Source organism: Chaetodon trifascialis, chromosome 13 (assembly GCF_039877785.1).
Source record: "Chaetodon trifascialis isolate fChaTrf1 chromosome 13, fChaTrf1.hap1, whole genome shotgun sequence".
Lineage (NCBI taxonomy): Eukaryota > Metazoa > Chordata > Actinopteri > Chaetodontiformes > Chaetodontidae > Chaetodon > Chaetodon trifascialis.
In genome coordinates, this window is record NC_092068.1 from 12609361 (window position 1) to 12628807 (window position 19447).

A 19447-nucleotide genomic window follows, 5' to 3' on the forward strand; every position below is an offset into this window, starting at 1 on the left:
AAGCAGTGTTTAATTTATTTTGTATACTGACATCAGTCTGTGATGGTATACTGTGACTAATGAGGAAATGCAGTTGCTTGATTAAAACTGATCGCATCAAGATAAATAAATGAATAAATAGATAAATAAATCACAGCTGACAGAACAATCTCACATCCATTTAGTTGCTGTTCTGTACCTTTCAGCCTTTTTGCATGACCTTTATCTGCAGATGATGTGCCCTCTGCTCCAATTTTCATTTTTCAGGATTTTTCTTCCACCTTTTCATGACAACTGAGCAAACTCCACCCGCTGTGGAGGATCAGGTGATGTTATCAAAGGTTCCAGAACGGCTACTTAATGGACCTCGAGGTCAAGAAAAATGAACTTTTCACAGCCGTTTAGTATGTTTCATACACATCTTCACACGTTCACGACTGAACTTCTTTCCATTTTAAAGAAACTGAAACATCTCAGTTGTGTAACTTCTTAGAGGAGTTATTTCAACTGTCGCTGACCACACAGAAACATGGCATGAAATAGAGACCCAGGCTGCGCAAGTGCTCAAAGTACAACACAAGAACACCAGAGGTAAAGCACTGAATAACATTTATTGCACACGTGTAAGGCAGGTGCCATTCATCAGTGTAAGTAAAAGATGCTGCAAAGAAAAGTGTAAAAAATAACCTCTGATACCTGGTAACCACATACACACTGGACCAACCTCCAGAACAGGAACACCACCGGCCCTGTTCTCTATCGAAGGTGACTCTGAAGCCAACATCCAGGACTGCAATATATCTGTATTACATACACGTGAGGTTTGAATTGCTTTCGTTTTTTTCAGTAAAAGGCAACAGTCAGTGTTGGGATATTTTTTTTGCAAAATAGCTAATCATGTAGACATGTGGTAAACCAAGATTGAGGTAGATATTCAACGAAACGAAAGAACACACATTAAGTCACTCAAAAGGAGCAGAAAGGAGTTACAGTGAGAGCAGCAGGCAGACATTTTCAATCTGGGGGACCATGCTGGGAGGCTGATCCATATTCTCCCTCATTACGAGCTTATTTACAAGATGAGATTATATGTGGCAACAGGATCAACTTGCATTACTGTAAAAATAATCAAACACGCTGATGTGTAAAACTGAATGCTATAAGTGAATTTTTCTTCTTTTGATGTATAACAGCATTTCATTTGAAGGATGCTTCAGCCTACAACACCTCCATCCTTTCAGTTAGCTTTCATGTGACATTTCCCACTTGGAATAAATGGATTTTAACTTGGAGCGACGTAAAATGGCTGGCAGCAAATTGCTAGCGAAGCAGGCTGTGACATCAGCAGCCATTTTGTGTCCTCCCTAGTTATCATACTGTTTAGCTAAATTGAAGTCACAAACCGGTGCACACTAATATCAATTCAGGCTAAATTCAATATATGCAGGGGGTTGCTCTCATCAGTGCACCAAAAAGTTCAGATCACATTAGTTTGCTGATGCCGTCTCATTTGAATTTGGTCAAGGTCGGTGTTATTGTCTCCGAGGGGAACCCATTAAACCGAATATGAAAATTAGTGCGATGAAAGGACAGAAGCCAATAGAGGGAGGGGATTTTATGTAGCCTATAACCCAAAGAAAAATTGTTTTCCATTCACATTACAAGCAAAGGGGAAAAAATACATGTCCAGCAGGGGGCTCTTTCAACTCACAAATGAAGTCTGCACACATTTGATTCAGTACCCATCTAAAATCACACTGATAAAATTTAGCAGAGATAAAACCAAGACTGCATGCTGAGGAAAATATATTAATAATAATAAAAAAAAACGCTGTGCAGCTTCAAAGTAAGATGTGAGTTATAATTCACGTGTGTAAGAGAAGCATGATGATGTGAGACATGAAGTAAAAGGGGGAGAAAGTGTCAAACGGATTTTCAAGGATGAAATAAAGATAGAACCGAGTTCTTAATGTCACAAAATTTCAGATACACCCACAGAACTTTTCAAACATTAATCACAGCAGGACACTTAAAAGACGAATTAAAGCCTTTGAGTCTAACTCTCATTAAACAGCCCTCAGCTTGAGGAAAGTAACATACACTACAGGCTAATTATCTTTTTCTGATGCATAAACCTTCATTGTTTAGTGTGATTATAAAGTTTAGGTGACTTTTTGGATGAACAAATTGTGCATTTCCTTAAAAATCCTCAAACAGGACATTCATTTAAATCCAAAATTTGAATGCTAGAAACTTTTGTCTGCAAGTGACTGGACTGATTTTCATCTGTCCAAATGTGAGTTTATGAATAAGATATATCATATGGTCTGTTTAGGCAAAGTTGACTCAAAACCTTCTGAAATTAGCTGAGAACGATAACACAACTGAAACCTGTTAGAGCAAATAAATAAATCAAAACTCCAGTCTTAACACCCCGAAACCCGATGATAGGTAGAGACACACAGTGCTGGTCAGCGAGTGAAACACCAGGATGGCGACCATGACGCTGTTAAAACAGACAACAAGAAAGTTCAAGTACATTTATGAGTATATGTTGCACCAAAATAAAAAGTCTGACGCTGTAGTGTCGTAGTCCGATTTCCTTTGTGTGGCAGAAAATCAAAAATATACAAATAAAACCAGAGGAATCATCATCCACAACACTATGTAAACAGTAAATGTTATCATCATCTCAGAAACACACGCAAACACTAATCTTCAACATTTACAACAACACATGATTTATAAAAAAAAAGTGAGAACCTTTAACGCGTCATTGCAAAAGATGACTTGCTCATGTAATCATATTGTCAGGTCCCATCACAACAAACCCCATCAGACGAGAAAAAAACCCACGATCACTCGTTCAACTTACTTACAGATTCAACAAACAGTAAAAGTGAATGTGCAGTCACGTCACACTCGTTGAACATAAACAACAAGTTAAGTACATTCTTTTCCTGCCCTCGATATATATGCGTCTTCCATGAACTATTTTAGTATTAGAAAAGATATGGCAAACCTGCAGTACTGACGCTTCACCCACAGAAAATCGGAAGACTCTTTATCAGTGATTATACTGCAGGTTCTTTGAAAAAAAAAAAAAAAAAAGATTATCATGCACAATGCAAATGTGTCATGAGTGATAATTTCATAAAGCAAAATCTCTCAGTAATCCAAAAAAGTAGAAATCCACCTTCTAGTAATAATATTACTAAATGTCCACGCTATATTAACTATAATTATTAGTGCCATCTTTTAAATACATTCTTGAAGAACACGCTTAAAAATAAATAATTCCTATATCAGACACGTTTGCTGCACTTTGGTTGCATAAGGAGTTTCAAAAATCTGTTATTTTCTTTATACCCACACATAAAAACACGTGTATTCATTCAGTTAATCTCACTCGCTCTTTGTCTCTCTCTCTCTCTCTCACACACACACACACACACACACACACACACACACACACACACACACACACACACACACACACACACATGAGATGTACCTTCTGCCAGCACATTGGCTTATCTGAATAAGAACAGAAGAGTGAACAGACATGCCCCTTAAGGAGGCAAACAAATAATTAAGATCATGTTATTGGACAGGACTGAACTTGATGAAACAAAGTCATTTCATGGTCTTGAAACACATAATGAGAGTTGACAAGGAATGCATTACATCACAGTAGGGGATGTGAAAAGAAAAAAAAATAACTTAAAGGTACAGCATTGCGAAAAAAAAAAAAAAAATCTAATAAATGGCATTCAAAATAAAGCTGACACCACCACCAACAAAAATCCTGACTGCATTCAGACGCTGTTGTAAAGTGAACAAGAAGAGGTCGGTTGTAAATCTGTCCAACGAACCAGAGCCGAGGAAGCCGCTGTCCTGAGCTCAGAGCTGGACGTCTGTCCTCGAACCGCTCTGCTGGTTTCATAGGGATGGAAGGAGACAGTCACTGGGGTCACACGTCCCAGGAGGGCCACGGGGCCCCGGAGGACCGGGATGGCCCTGAGAACTGATCCCTGGAGGGCCTTGACAGAGAATTAAACATTATTAATTCCTGCGCCGGGCTGCACTTTATCATTGTTCAGGAGAGCTTTCCATTAGTGATAAAACTCAAAGCTGGTTCCCTCACACAGACACACATGTCCATGCAGAAACGGAGGCTGTGAAAAGCAGTAGTGGCTCTCTTGGTTAAAACGGTAACACAGTGCATGTGTTAGTGATGCATGACTGGTTTTAATTCAAAGGCTACAGTATACTTTACGTCCACTGGAGATATTTCTACTAGAGCTGGACTATAAATAATGTTCATATTTATGGAGATATTATCTCATTGCTCATATATCGGTATTGTGTACGTGTCACTGTATGTGTATGAGTGGCAACATTACATACAAGAATGTCTCATTTACAATTAATGAAGTCTTAAATTTCACTGTAATGAGAATGAGGACAGATAAAATCCACTTCCTCGTTCTCTATAGTAAGGTCATCATGGCAGATGAGACATTAGTATCTCACGTTACTTAGCAACAGCTTGCTGAAGTGGCAAAGCGGTCCACACTGCTCCTTGTCTCTCATATACTGTCCATACAAGACGCAACCAAGGGCCAGTGAGAGCATTTTCTTCCAACAGGTTTCTATAAGCCTGTAAAAAACCCTCTCCACAGCAGTCCATAACATCAGTCAGACCCGTCAGAGCTCAAGGGAGCCCTGCCTCCTCTACAGTTCATACAAAAGGAATCAAAGATACTGCCTTGTCCTTTTCCTCCCTCTGAAAACACATCTTGCCCTTTTCATCACTGCCACATCCATCTCCTGCTTAACTGCTCACACACAAACCTTCCACAGCGCTGTCAATACCAGAGCAAGGGTGAACAAAGTGACAATCAGTAGCGAAAATCTTTTTTGTTCAGTCTGTGAGCTCAGGCAGTTAGGTGGCTACTTACAGCTCAACCCTGCTAATTAGCACAGAACTGATGCTACAGGTGGGCATGACTTGGGCAGCAGCGCCATCGGGCGTAATTACCATCAACTTGGGAACAAAGAGGTGAGGGCAAAGACTGCAAATGGACACTGTGCTCACTCTCAGATAGATTACTTGAAATTATGAGTAGCTTCCATTAACTGAGATGTTCCCAACCTTTTCTTAAGTGCTGTAATGTCATCATGACAACCAACAACACTGAAGCTGGAGCCTGCCAGGAGGGCTTCTGACAACCCTGATTCCAGTTGTTTGGATGCTGTGTTAAATTCTAATATAAATAATAACTTAATAAAACATGTGATCATTTGTTAATCCTTTTTGACATGTTTGGAACATTCCACAGGTAAACAGGTTCATTGCTAACAGGTGATAGTGTCATGATTGGGTATGAAAGGGGCATCCTGGGAAGGCTGAGTCGTTCACAAGCCAGGATGGAGCGAGGTTCACCACTTTGTGAACACATGATTGAATAAAGGATATTACTGCATGGCTGAGGAACACTGTTAATTTAGAAGTGATTCTGTTTTTATTTCTGTTTTACACAACGTCTCAACATTCTTGGAGACAGGATTGTCTCTCCTGATTGTAAACTAGTAGTAATAGGAGTTGAGTTAGTCTCCTGCATGTGACTCATATGTCCCAGTGTTCATGAACTTGTAGCCCGTCCAGGGGGAACCTGCTCTTAGTGGAATTCAAGGGGTACGAGCTGACTCTCATTATGATGGCCAAGTAAAGGAGATTCTTGAAGTCATCATCCGCTGTGCTGGGACTTGTAAATCTGCAGTAAGTGCAATGGGAAAACCTACGCAGTGGCCCAGCACGGTCATAACTTTCCAAAGTGTGAATACAGCTGAAGTCTAAGCCCTCCAGTTGTGCGAAGGTGCTTCCTATCACAGCGCACCCCCGAGATGACGTCTTTCAACAGCCGTGATTTGTCCTCTCCAAAGGAGCTGCAGCCAAGTTCCCTTTGCCCTGCGCATGCATTATGCACATACATAGATATGATGAGTGACTTTAGGTTCAGTGAAAAACTGTCACAGGCAGTGAAGTAATCCCAATTCTCATCACTCCATCAGGGTTTGGGGAGTCATTTTTTAGTTCACAGGAGCAGACAGAGGACAAGCAGACATCTTGGGTTGAGCGCAGTGAAACTTTCGTTCAGGACAACACCAAGCTTGGATTTTAACTTTTCAGGATGGATGTCATTGTTCCGCTACTGCAGTATTTTGTCCTCTACCGGGGTCCCATTTATGTCACAGCCTGAGTTTGAGAGAACATAATGCTATCTGGGAGCTGTGTTTATCTCTAACATGCCGGGATACCAAATGAAGGCTGAAATGGAATTTAAGGTTTTGTGAGGTTTGAGAATCCCAGTTCTCTGATATCAGAGCGAGATGCGCTACACTTGCCTCCTTTCACTGGACAGTTGAGAAAACCTGATAAACAGTTATAGATATGATAGATACGGAGGAGGCAGGACAGTGCCTGGTCATTCTGTGAAAAATGTGGTGTAATTGAAGCACGACTGCCAGGAATGCTTGTATATATAGATGTATATAGTAATACCTTCTTATGTTTTTGTTGATGAACACTTTGAATTCTGTCAAAATACAAGGCTGAAAATAAAGATTTAAAGCAGCATTCATGTTATATTTGTGGCCACTGGCTGGCAGCACAACTGTAAACACACTTTAGCTGTGTTGCTCAATGTATTTTTGTGTGCATTTACACTGGAAAACGTTAAACGGAAACATCAAAATTTAGCAGAAAAAGAAACATTTTTAAGTTCACTTAAGGTGGTTTTTGCCTTTTTCGAGAAACACCTTTGTCAAATAAGCTCTGACACAGCAAACATTCAAGTCACATGACTGATCAGCTGTTTCCACTCTGAGAGAAGAAGTTACCGACGATTAAAACATCACTTCATCTTCTTCTGATATAACCTTCCTCACACAAATGTCATATTTCCATTGTGAGCTCCGTTTTGGTCTCCACCAGCCCCTGGGGGAAATGTCTTTTCAGCAGTGTAACGCTCCACTATGTTCTCCAACTAGTCACTGACTTTGCTGTTTGGTGCTGGGCAGTGAGCATGTAATGGGTTTATCACAACTTTTATGCTAGAAATGGTTGACAGCAGGGGCTGGAAATAACGTTGATTAAAGAGTGGTGACATGTGGACCAGAACAGTAATGATCCAGCCCTTAAAACCACCAACAATGATCTTAAAGACAGTAAAAGCCTTCACAGAGCTGAGGGGAACCGCAGAGTCAGGTGATAATTCTCTATGACTTCATCACTATCAATGTTCCTTTTCTCTTTACACAGACATTTGATCCATTGTTCTCTAAAAATAAAATCAAATGCCTCTTAGTATGATGTGCTCTTCTTACCTGGAGGTCCCATTTGTCCTGGATCTCCTTGTAACCCCAGACCAAGCTGGCCTCGCTCCCCTTTCTGACCCCTGTATCCTGAGGACAGACACAACACTCTGTCTGAGTACAAATACTGCAAAGATGAAGTACAACTGTGTGGTGTCATGTTCATGGAGCGTGAAGTACAGTTAGTAAGATTAGTATATATATGCCATGACATACAAGATACACCTCTGTAACCTTAATACTATCCAGGACCCATACAGGTTAGCTTCTTGACGGTACAAAAGTCATCAATCCAACAGTAATGTCAAGCATCAGGTCTGCACTTGTTTTGAGAAATCAGCTTTGGTAGTCCATGTAGAGACAGGCTACTCTGGATTCCCAGTTTCAATCCCGAACCTTTTAATAATAAAACATATGTACTGACATCCTGTCAAAATAGAAATCATCAAACGAGCCATCTGTGTGTTAGTGTTGCAAGAAGGAGACGTTGTGGGCTTGTACAGCTTTCTGTCGACAACAGGACCACAAGCACACATCTTTTGAAGATTTTAAAACCAAGCAAAGAGGCTTTTTTCAATCTGAGGTCAGTCCAGTCTTTCCAATAATGCTGATTGCTGATTGGTTGCTGCATGACTACCTCTAAGACAAAAAAAACAAAAAAACCCAAGCAGTGATGAACACAAGGACATGCTCAGTCTGTCAAAACAGGCTGATGAATCAAACAAAATCAAAGCATTTGCACTAATCTTCAAGTCAGGCCAGCAAGCGCAGTGCTTATAACAACATGCACACAAAGGCTTTCTCACTCCATGCAGGGCCAGTAAGCCTTTACATTTTAAAACAGCAGCATACCAAGTAAGAATTTGAGGCTCTGCGAAAATATTTCCCCATGAGGCACTTAAAGTAATGGAGTCTCAGGACCAGCGGCTGCATAGAGTGCATCAGAAACATTGACAGGAGTATCAAGCATTGCACCGCCTGGCCCAAAGGGGAAACGCTTCAACGCTTACATGTCAGAGAAAATCTCAGAAAAAAAGGCTTATGAATGCTCCAAAACTGAGTCTCAAAGAGAGAGGGGCTATCCACACATTGCCGCAATAATGAGACTTCTTTCAACACTCACAGAACCTGGGGCATTCATTCAGGGAGGAGACGTTCCGTGGAGAAAAGAGCACTGTACCTTAAGCACAAAAAATACTGAATAGCACACAGGGCAATAAGCTTGGGTGGCACGCTGGATTGGTGCACTCTGATAAATCGAAAATGTGCATCTGTACTTGGTTGAAAACAAATTGTTTCTAGGGGCACTAATGGACAAAATACGATAATAAAAAATAACATTGCCACAGAGTGGTTTTTCATGCTTGATTGATAGGACTGTAGCCCTGCACCTGTTGTACAATGCTGTAAACAGTATTAACAGCAACCTGTTTTCATTCATGCTATGCCTTACAAAAGAAAAAAAACAACCTTTCTTTGAGCAGGTGCTCCATCAAAGACCAATTACTGTGAGATATTTACTGATATTTCCATATTATGCAGCACAAAGCAGAGCAGCTCTGAAACACAGAGTTTACAGCCTGATGTAATAAAAGACACTTTGTTTCAGTCAGTCTTCATAAATAAACAGAATGCACAAGAGAATACAAAATTAAAAATGAATGTTAAAACAACAAAAGGTAGAATTTGTGAAATACGCACTTAAACATCTTGACGTACATCAGTGAGTGCTTCCATTACGATCTCTGAAGTAAAGGGTGAATAGGATAATAAATGAGCACTCAAATACAACAAAGGAGGAAAACACCCCCCCCCCCCCAAAAAAAGAAGGAAGAAATGATGCTCTTCACCATGTGTCCTTATGGGTATTCTCTAACAGCTTGAGACCTTCACCCACATGAAATCTAACCATGAGGAAAAAAAGACTGCAAATTCAACAAAGGGGTTATTTTTCTCCATAAACAATTCATTTTGGCATATTGTAGAAGAAGTCAAATTGGATATTCCAGAGGAGCACAGTCTCCAGCAGAGGATGACGAGAAATAATGAGGAAATATTACCCCAAACTCCCTCCCCAGCTGAGTGGAGGCACGAGTCAACAAAGAAAAAATTAAGAAGTTGTTGAATTTTTGATTTATCTAGGGAAATAACTTTCCTCTTTGTTTTCAATAAATATTTATTGCAAAGTTGCATTAAGAATCACCTATAAAACACTCTTTAGAAGCATAAAAAAAATAAAACAAGCTACACAAAGTCCAAGACATGTGTAATGCAAGTGGCATTAACACAGCACAAATATTTATAGGTGAGTAGTTGCCTACTTTAACTACATTATTCATGAATGAAAGCAGCATTGTATATTATGGCAGTGGGTTAAATTGTAAATGGTCTTGAATAATGTGAGGTAGATACAAAGCTCAAAGAGAAAGGCCAATGCAGTGGTGCTTTGATGTGCACCAACACGTAACACACTCCTCCCCTTCAAAAGTTAAGACACCATAGTTCAGCTGCGGACACAATACAAATCTAAGCAAGTTTGAGGTATAAAGCCTGACCAGCAAACCATTAGTGTTGTATGAGCAGTCAGGAAGTTGTATCAGTTTGATAAAGAATGTCCACCCTCTTTCCTGACTATGCTCCTTTTGTACTTTAGAAGCTTTTTTTCCTGGAGTGAGGTATCAATACTGGGGCTCTTTCCTGTCCACATTGATAAAACTTTCTCTTATTCACAGCCAATTCTTCCGTTTGTCTTCATATTTCCCAGAGAGCCGCCGTGCACCACACTCCTGGCCTTTCCTCTGCTTCCCGCCCCTCAGTCTGCATTGATATATGGGTCTAAGCAAGAGAAAAATACCCATGAATCCCTACAAAATACAACCTACATTGGTGCCCCCACCCCAGTCCAGCCAGTCTCAAATTGTTTCATCTTCACACAGGAAAACATCTTTAACTGAAAGCTGTTGTCATGTCATGTCAACCTAACAGCTGCCTCCTCTAAATACACGTGTGGTACAGCAGATATTCGCATATTGAAACACAGACACATGGCATGGCTACATATACCGATTACATCAGGCAACAAGGGGTTAATCAAGTTTCACCAATAGTTTTAAGCAACCAAAGGTTAAAGGAGTGTTATTTCTAATTCACATTTTAACAGAGGTGGTTATTCTCCTAAGGTGATGTTAATGTCCTGCAGTTCAGTCTGGCAGCCTCTGCTCCTACCTTTAGGACCAGGAGGTCCGGGCTCTCCGGGCGGGCCTGGTAATCCATCCTTGCCAGGAGTTCCTGGAGGCCCTTGGAATTGTGAAGCTAAGATGCCTGCAGGTGTCTTCTGCAGCATGGCAGCGCTCGATAGCCTCTCTGCAGGGTAAGAAAAATCAAAATTCACACTCTAAACGAGAATGAAGACGGCGAGAAATCATGTAAAATAAATGTGAAATGATCTGTACCTTCAAAGACCCTCAAAACTTCGCCTCTGATAAACATTTTGAGTTCCTCCATGAAGCCGGAATCACCCTGTGAGTGTGGCGAAGAAGAACAGAAACTTCACTGAAACATGCTGAACACAAAGAGACAACAGTAAGTCATCTTTCATTCATAGTGAACTGGCAGCAGTTGAGACACAGTAGTTACCATGGCAGGAAAACCAAATGGAGGCCTGACATGTATCTCAGCACAGTTTATGGAAACCATCTGTGCTGAAAACAACGGCAGGGAGGAGCGATTACTGCGAAAATTCACATTTTTTATCTCTTTTCTAACTATTGAGTGAAATCCCACGTTACATTATAATATAACATCTGCACCTTAAGTACAGTTAGAAATAAAACGGATTCAGCCGGGGAATATTAAATTGGATGTTATAACTCCATAAAGAGACTTCTTGTTACTTTATGTCCAGTTCTGTCGTAATGCACTCTGTTCTTTAGAGGAAAAGTGTAGCAGCTCTGTATGCCTCTAAATGTATGTATTATCAAGCTAAAGATATGACAATACATGCTCTGCCACTAAAAGGATTCAGACACCGAAAATAGCAAGTTTAAAAGAAAACAGTACGCTTTATGTCAGTCGTGTCAATCTTTCTCACAAAAGTTGTCAGAGCTTTCCAGGGCTGCTCCAGTAAAGGTGGCAAACGAGCGTAGCCTTGGACCTCGGATCGCTGCATTGCAAACAGTCTTCATCTCTGCTGTGAATGTTATATAACTGCTGTGACTGCGTACAGTGTGTGTAAAACGTCTGTGACATACGGAGGTGTTTTCACCGCTCTGCAGAGCTCTAGGCACGCCCACATATCTCTGTCTTTCTCTCTGTCTCCATCTCTCTCCCTCTCTGACCTTCTGTGGCGCCTAGATGAGGAGTGGGAAGCGTTCGGCAGAGAGAGAACAGCAACCTCCCTTGCACAGCCTTGTTTGATGTTTCATGCAGAAATCTGTAGCTGCATTTTCCATACGGGGAACAAGAACTGAGCGAGTTACACAACACGGGAAGGAAGTTGGATGATAAGGGTTATAATCATCTGGGAGGATAGCCTTTGTTTACTTGGAGGTATCTGCGAATTTACATCTTACCAAGAGGTCTGCGCTCCCCAGCTGTGCTGGAGGGCCAGGGTCGCCCTTTTGTCCGACTGGTCCGATTGGTCCAATAGGGCCAGGATCTCCTATGCGACCCCTCTCGCCTTGAACACCTCTCACTCCAGGAATCCCTGGATCACCCTGCAGTAAAGAAGCCCAGATATGTCTCAGCTCTGTATGACCAAACTGTTCAAATCTGGTTGAGTGTGGCAGTATTACAATCAAAGCTACATTTCCTGGCTATCATAATGTGCACACAGTCACTAATATATGACTTATCATGCTGTGCACTGTCCTGTTTCTCCTAACATGTCCAGTCAGTCACCTGTCCTGAGGTTCTGTTGCCAAGTATAAAGCTAAAAGCCTCATTTTGTACCCTGTATTTGCAATAGATTACAGCGGAAGTGTGACAGAGCTCTTTCATTCTGCCTCACAAATACAATAGGAAACTGCACTGAGCGCTAAAAGCCTTTATCTAGCGCTTATGTGCTTGTAGGGATTAGTCATATTTGTGCTGGAGTGAAGACTTTCATTACTGTTCATCAAAACCCTTTTATGCATTACAGTGTGAGTCATGAAAGCAGCTTCTCTTTACGAAAACAGGAATGATGCTACTTACGCGCTCTCCTTTGGATCCTCTGTCCCCTGGTCTACCTGTCGCTCCCTTGGAAAAAAAAGCAGAAAATATATTTCAAGGCTCTGTTGTCATAAGAAAAAAAAAAAGAAAAGGAGTGACATTTGAATAATTAGCAAAAGAAATGATGCTGACCCTGAAGCTTTTCAAGCGCTACACACAGAGTCTTGATGCAGTAACATGCAGGGGCATGCACAATGCTCCCATATTCTACACCGTATGAAGCAAGATTTCGACTATTTGAGCCCATCACATTGGCATATTGCTCATATTTACTCTGGCATTTGGAGAAGTCTCTATTCTGCAAAAACAAAACAAAAAACAGCAAGCTTTTCCTGAATTACTTGACTTTGAGAAACATACACTTCCCAGATGACTGTGCATTGATTGCTTCGTACTCAGCTCAGGCGTATTGCTTGTATAATATCTCCCTGTATAGTGTTTCACCTTCTGCAATGTCACGGCTTCTCTGCATCACTCCTGTTTTCATTTGAGATGCTTTCCCACCAGCTGTCTCTACTGTATGGTGGAGCTGGAAGAGAATACCTGTCTCTGACTTCATGTCACAACATCTTGTGTCTTCCAATCCCTCCCTGTCACTCCTCATTGCCTCCCTTTACTGTGCTCACAGCAATACCTCTGGGAGCATCTTTGTATCAATTTCCTGCTGGATTACAGGAGCCATGCAAAAGACAATCTGGCATGATGTGGTTTTAAAACGGGCATCTCTTTGTGATGCTGTTCTCCCCTGCCTGCTTTAATCTGCAGTGCTCCGTATTCCCCAATGCCTGATGGGAGGTTTAAATCTATCATCTTGCCCACTGAAATGTGCCTCCCTGAGTATTACATTAAACCTCAAAGCAGTGTGCAAGGAGTTTGGTAGGAGGTGCAAAGCTACCTGCTAGATGGCACTGTTGCCCCACCAGAAAGTCAGGCACCATTGGCAGAGAGACATGGTGATAAAACTGTGGAAAGGCTCTATGCAATGGTGAGATTTTGGTGGAAGGATAAGAAGAAAACAATGAACTGCTGGGGCTGTCATTAAGGTGTTAGGTGGCAAAAATCTTGCAAATCAGAGAGCAAAACAGTATTACAGTCCAACCAGTTTAGAATTAGATTGTATGATTTGTTGGGAATGGGTATTAATAGTAGATCTGCTCTGCATGCTGTGAGCCCATTTTGTGTGATTATGTAGTAAATAGTGTATAATATATTTGATCAGTCATGTAAAAGCAGACTTTGCTGCGGTATTTGTTTCAATTTTCGCCAGGTTCATCAGGCAGGAAAATGAATATTTAATCTAAGTGTCTACTGCCCTCTATTACAAACATTTTATCATTGCCTGAAAGCATTAACTGTATAATTAGGGTAAAAAGACTAAAAGTCAACAAAGCCTTAAATCTGCAGGATTTCATTTAGTTTTTATCGTTAAAATCTCAAATATGCAAATACATTTAATGCACTCAGGATGCAGTAGCTAGAGGGGGGGCGGATAAAAATCTGCTGTGCCATCTTTCTGTAGCTCAGCTGATGTAAAGCACTTTCTATAAGGGGATTTGCAACGTGTTCCCATGACTCACCTTGTATCCAGGAAGTCCATCTTTTCCAGGTCTCCCCTGCTCAAGCAGTACAACACAAACAAAGACATTTTGCATCAGCTCCCACCTTCGATTGGATCAGCACTGTTGCACTCCTAGTAATCTCCACGGTTAATGAGATATCTCAACCAAGGGATAATGATCCTGATTGCTCTGCGAACACTGTTCCATTGTGCTCTTACAGCAAAAATTATAGACACCCTCTGATGGTAATTACATAGAGGAATGTAATCATCTACAGGACAAGTGATTGCTAACATACATATTTTGTCCATATTGTCCTTGAATCACATTCTGTTTTTCCACATTTAATAGTGAAACGAGCGTGGATAAACCCGCTAATGTAAAGGAGCAGTTTGTTAATCAAAGAAATTGTGTAGCGACTATATAGTGAGAGCAACCGAATTCATGTAGCATCCTTACAGCAACACCTTGGGGTCCCTCAGGCCCTGGGAATCCTGTCTCTCCGATGGGCCCCCTCTCACCCTGTCAGAGAACAGAGACAGCCGATGTGTCAGTCGGCAGTGACAAAGGAGTGACACGTGGATTGACAGCTCAAAGAGCGTTAGAGGCTGCGGCTCACCGGCTCTCCTGGGATCCCTGGCTCTCCACGAGCGCCGGGCTTCCCCTGTCAATCACAAACATAGGAAGAGAACAGACCGTGTTTGACAGGTCTTCAATGGTGTCATATCCATAGCGCCTCTGCAGCCTCCCATTTATAACATAACGACCAGGCCACAGAAAATTAACTGAAAAGACCACAGGTTTATATCAGAGTTCTTAATCGAAGAAGCATTGTGTTATGGGACTTGTGTTTTGATAGCTGCTATTCTTTATGAAACATCATCGACTTGTTGCCAGCAGCAGACTTAAACAGCACAGATGACTGATCATGGACGAGCATGAGTCGGTGTCAATTAATCAAGAAAAAAAAAAAAAAAATCTCACTTACTGGAAGACCTGGTATTCCAGCAGGACCAGTCAAACCAATATCACCCTGAAGGAAACATTGCAGACGTGTCAGACAGATGACATACATATTACATAAAGAACGCACATAAATCACTGTCATTTCAGAGCAGACGCACATACTGATACTGATAATCAGAAACAGCCGAAGCCTGGGTGTAATGAATGCTCCTGGGCTCCTCACTGGTTGGGGATATTCAATGGTAAAAAAAAAAAACACAATAATTTTCTACTAGGGATTTATGATAAATAACCTCCTTATGAACTTAAGTCTTCTTCATATTTCATGAGCAAACACCTTTGCATACATCACATCTTTGACAGAATTACCCTAAAGGATAAATAAATCTGCATGTCACACTAACTGAAATATTCCACCTCTCAACACACAGACACACACGTGCTCTCCACTGTTGAACAGTGGCAACTTGTCCATACCGGTTTAGATACAGGACGCTGCTTACAGGGCTAGTTTTGCTCCATTAAGGTACATTTGTCCAATAGCAGCAGTTCATTGTTAACTGTTGCATGAAGACTTCGCTTAGAATTGCTGTGGTGTTACTGTATATCCATTTCAGATATTTCAACCTGAAACTCCTACAACTCCTAAACTAGTCCCATTCTATGTGTGTGTGTGTGTGTGTGTGCGTGTGTGTGTGTGTGTGTGTGTGTGTGTGTGTGTGTGTGTTCTAAAATGTTAAACTATTGTTTAGGCCTGCTAAAGAAAAATAATTCCAATACTTTGTGACAAATTGGCAAAGTTTTTCTTTTCTCTTTCTTCCCTCACTTTGACTCATAACTTCAACAGAAACAAATGTTTTTCACTTTCACACTGGCAAACATTTTTTTAAAATAGTTTTTCAGCTGGATATCTCATTTCAGAAGTAAACTCTTTAAATGCTCCGTAATGAGAATGAAGTACAGAGAAAGCACTTTATAATCAGGTTAGGCCACGGCAGATGAGTTGCCTCTCTAGGTCGACGCTGTTGCTTACCTTGGCACCAGGCAGACCTTCAAGCCCGGGTAATCCCATGGCTCCTGGTGGCCCCTGTGAGAAAAAAAACACACCACCTGCTGTGTCAAGACAAAAAGACCACGACTGATGTAGACTAAGGGAAGAATGGTGCTATTTTTGTCGCGCAGTCCTCAATAGGAGGGTGAGTTTTGTGAGCTACCAGAAGGTAAAAGGTATCATTATAAGGCTGTCAGTAAACATTACGCATAAACAAGCAAATATAGATTAAAGCTACCTGGAGGCAAGTAAATTAAATTCTGCAGGAGCCAAGATTTCACACATTTCCATCTCTCCTCTTGACATTCTCGGTCAGGTATTAGTACAACCCTTCATGTGTCAATATGGAGATAATTCTATGAGGACAACACTTCAGCCCGACCGTATTATATTATATGATCTATGACACATGCTGTCACACCTTGTAGGCTACAGATGGGATAGAAAAAGAGCCCCATTTGACAATCACAATCAGACTTGCTTTCTGCACTAAAAATAGAGACCCATTCCCAGTGCTCGAGCAAGTGATGGCCTCTATCTACCTCATCTTGCTCAAGCTGCCATGGAGAAATGCCATTATACAGAATCGAGGGGCAACCGGTGCTGACATAGACGGATTGTGCAGGTAATTGTCACACATGTAGATTGTCATGAATAAGCGAGTGTGGCTAAGAGGAGAGTGGGCCAGCCAGAGGATCAGCTGTGAGACGGATTGGGGCAATTCCACCACAGCAATGGAGCCGCTCACACAATTTATTAAAATGTCAAATTAACATCCTGGTGAAAAATCACTGTGCAACAAAACAATAAAAAATGCAATTGGCCCCGTGAGAATAAAGAATTCAAGTTGATGGCAGAAGCGTGGAATTGTTTCCACGTCTGTGTGGATTGTTTTCAGGCGTCGTATGGGGGGAAGGGCATTTGAAGTGCAGAGAGAGTTCATAGGTTCCCACTGGCAAGACAATATGCTACAATGGTTTGCAGGAGACGTGATCATTTCTTTGCTGTGTGTTGGAGTTCTACTGAGAGTGGTTAAGTGTTCAGGCTTGGGGGTGTATTGACTTATGTTGTAGAGAACCACAGAGACAATGATAGAAAGCAGCTGGCAACTCTGACTTCTCCATTTCTTGGGCGGCGCAGAAAATAGACCAATATTTCAGTAAAATACATCCCAGAATGGAAAGCTTCAACTCACCATGGGTCCATCATCTCCTTTGGGACCCTTGAAAGAGAGGTAAAAAGGACAGATTAGTCCCACGAATGTGACAAACCACACAAATAATGACATGTGGCCACTGCATGTTATTGTCATTAAAATGAATAGTATTCCTTACTGCTTCTCTTTTCCTACACTTTCTGCTAATAAATCATGCTTACATTGAGTTATATGCTACTGTGGTCTTTCAAGCGAGATTAAAAAGGATCACGATCATATACCCCAGTCCGTCAATCACACGTGCTTTTACAAGCACTCACCATGCATGTTTAAATATTTAATAAAACATTTCAGTGTTTGTTTCGCACTAAATAAGCAAGGAATAATTGATAAATTGGGCACCTTGTCCCTCTTAACACTGATGAAGATGGTCTCATTGATTGCTCCAGGGGAGCTGTTGGGCTCTGATGGATGCAGTACAGAGAGGAGCATCCTCAAGATTTAGCTGTAGTTCATGTGAACTGTGCACCAGGGACATTGGAGTGTCTATTTAGTGCCACCACCTTTAGCGTTTGCTGTGGTGGATGGATCCTTGCGAGGCCTGTGAGTGAATGTCTCCCAGGACTGGACCAGATTACAAACTGTCTGATAAGAGGGAGCAGGGGAAGCTGATAAGCAAATCGGGTCACTTCGGCTCGGCACCGTGCAGAGCAACTGAATCTCTAAGTCCATTTTGCATATCAATGATGTTGTGTGTCCTGGGGCAGGTCAGAGACACCTGTTCGAGAGTCAGAAAACCTGTTGGCCTTCACCAACCACCAGCTCTCAATGAACATGATTGACTGTGATGGGGCCTCAGAAGCAGAGATAACACTGGAGAGCTATTCAAGTTATTTGTTATTCGGCTCTCCCTGATTCTGCAGCTCATACAGTATCAATGTGCCGGTGTGCTAGTGTTTCTCCACAGTACACTGCAAAAGATTTGCTTCAGGCATAACAATGATTATGCTTACCGGAGCACCAGGAGCTCCAGGGGGTCCTAAAATAGCTCCGCCGCTCTGAAAAGACATTTTTCTATGTTATGACTATATATTTGACAATATGGGTCAAACACATTTTAACCACAAGCACAGATTCTTTCCTGCCACTGTGATTTAAGGCACTGTATAGTACATTCAATGGATCACAATGACATTATCACTGAGTTTAAGTCATTTTAAAAGCCTTTACCTGTAGCTTGTATAGACTGCTCATCCCGTTGCCCTCCACATAGGGTACACCCTAAAACACAATCGACAGTAAATCTCTGTTCTGTGATTTTAGGCACCAGGAGTCTTTACAGAAAGCTGTACAGTAGGTCTGGAGCAGTTATACACTGTTAAGATCTTAAAAAGTACACGCGAGAGATCAATAGCTCATTTGGTGATTACACAAAGAAAGAGGAAGAGAGCGCGAGAGAGTGAGAAGTGAAAAGAACAGGAAAAACAGAGAAAAGTAGACTTAATAATCCTTGAGCCAGCAGTAATTCAAAGAAAAACGAGAGCATCTCAGAAATACAAAAGAGCACACTAATTAAAAGAGATTTGGGTATGAGAACTAGGTAATCTAGACTTCTTGGGTAGTATTAGAACATAAAAGAATGTTTTTCCCATGATAGATTGGTAGAGGGCAGCTATTGTAAATGTAGCAGGAGTCAAGGTTCTCATTTAGAAGCAAGCAGGCGCCTGTGCCCTTTTCAGGCCACTGAGCCATCCCCTGTCCTCCCAGACTTCAGTTTATGAGACCAGGGTGTGGAGGGGCACGGCAGGTTCAAGGGGATGGCTGATGAATTATAGATTTGCCTTTGGAAGCGCTTACTCACTGGCCTTTTAAAAGGAGGGAACATGATTCAATGCCAGCGAGCAGGTCGCCACAATTTCATCATATTTGTACTTGTTTGTCAGTTATGTTTTTCTTGTTACACTAAATGCTGTTAGACTGAGAAAAATATAACTGCGCTGATGGCCATGTATGCAGGAAGAGCTGCAAAGGCAAGGCTTTGACTCTAGCCTTCACTTTATTGTGGGAAACGAGGATGTTTGGATAGTGCTGATAGAAGTAAGGAAAAACGGAAATGTTTAAATGTTTTCAACGTGCTTGAAAAGA

At 41.5% G+C, this 19447-nt stretch overlaps 1 protein-coding gene across 1 annotated transcript in view; it reads right to left on the bottom strand.

Moving 5' to 3' along the window:
• Positions 1-3090: 3090 nt before the first annotated feature.
• The window catches only part of col19a1 (collagen type XIX alpha 1 chain), a 93000-nt gene continuing 76643 nt past the window's right edge, over positions 3091-19447 (bottom strand). Inside the window, 14 exon segments of the mRNA XM_070977388.1 lie at positions 3091-4022; positions 7372-7449; positions 10585-10722; positions 10812-10878; positions 11931-12074; positions 12553-12597; positions 14148-14183; positions 14589-14651; positions 14749-14793; positions 15118-15162; positions 16129-16182; positions 17342-17368; positions 18316-18360; positions 18533-18583. Coding sequence (XP_070833489.1) covers positions 3922-4022; positions 7372-7449; positions 10585-10722; positions 10812-10878; positions 11931-12074; positions 12553-12597; positions 14148-14183; positions 14589-14651; positions 14749-14793; positions 15118-15162; positions 16129-16182; positions 17342-17368; positions 18316-18360; positions 18533-18583 — 939 coding nt within the window. The 3' untranslated portion in view covers positions 3091-3921.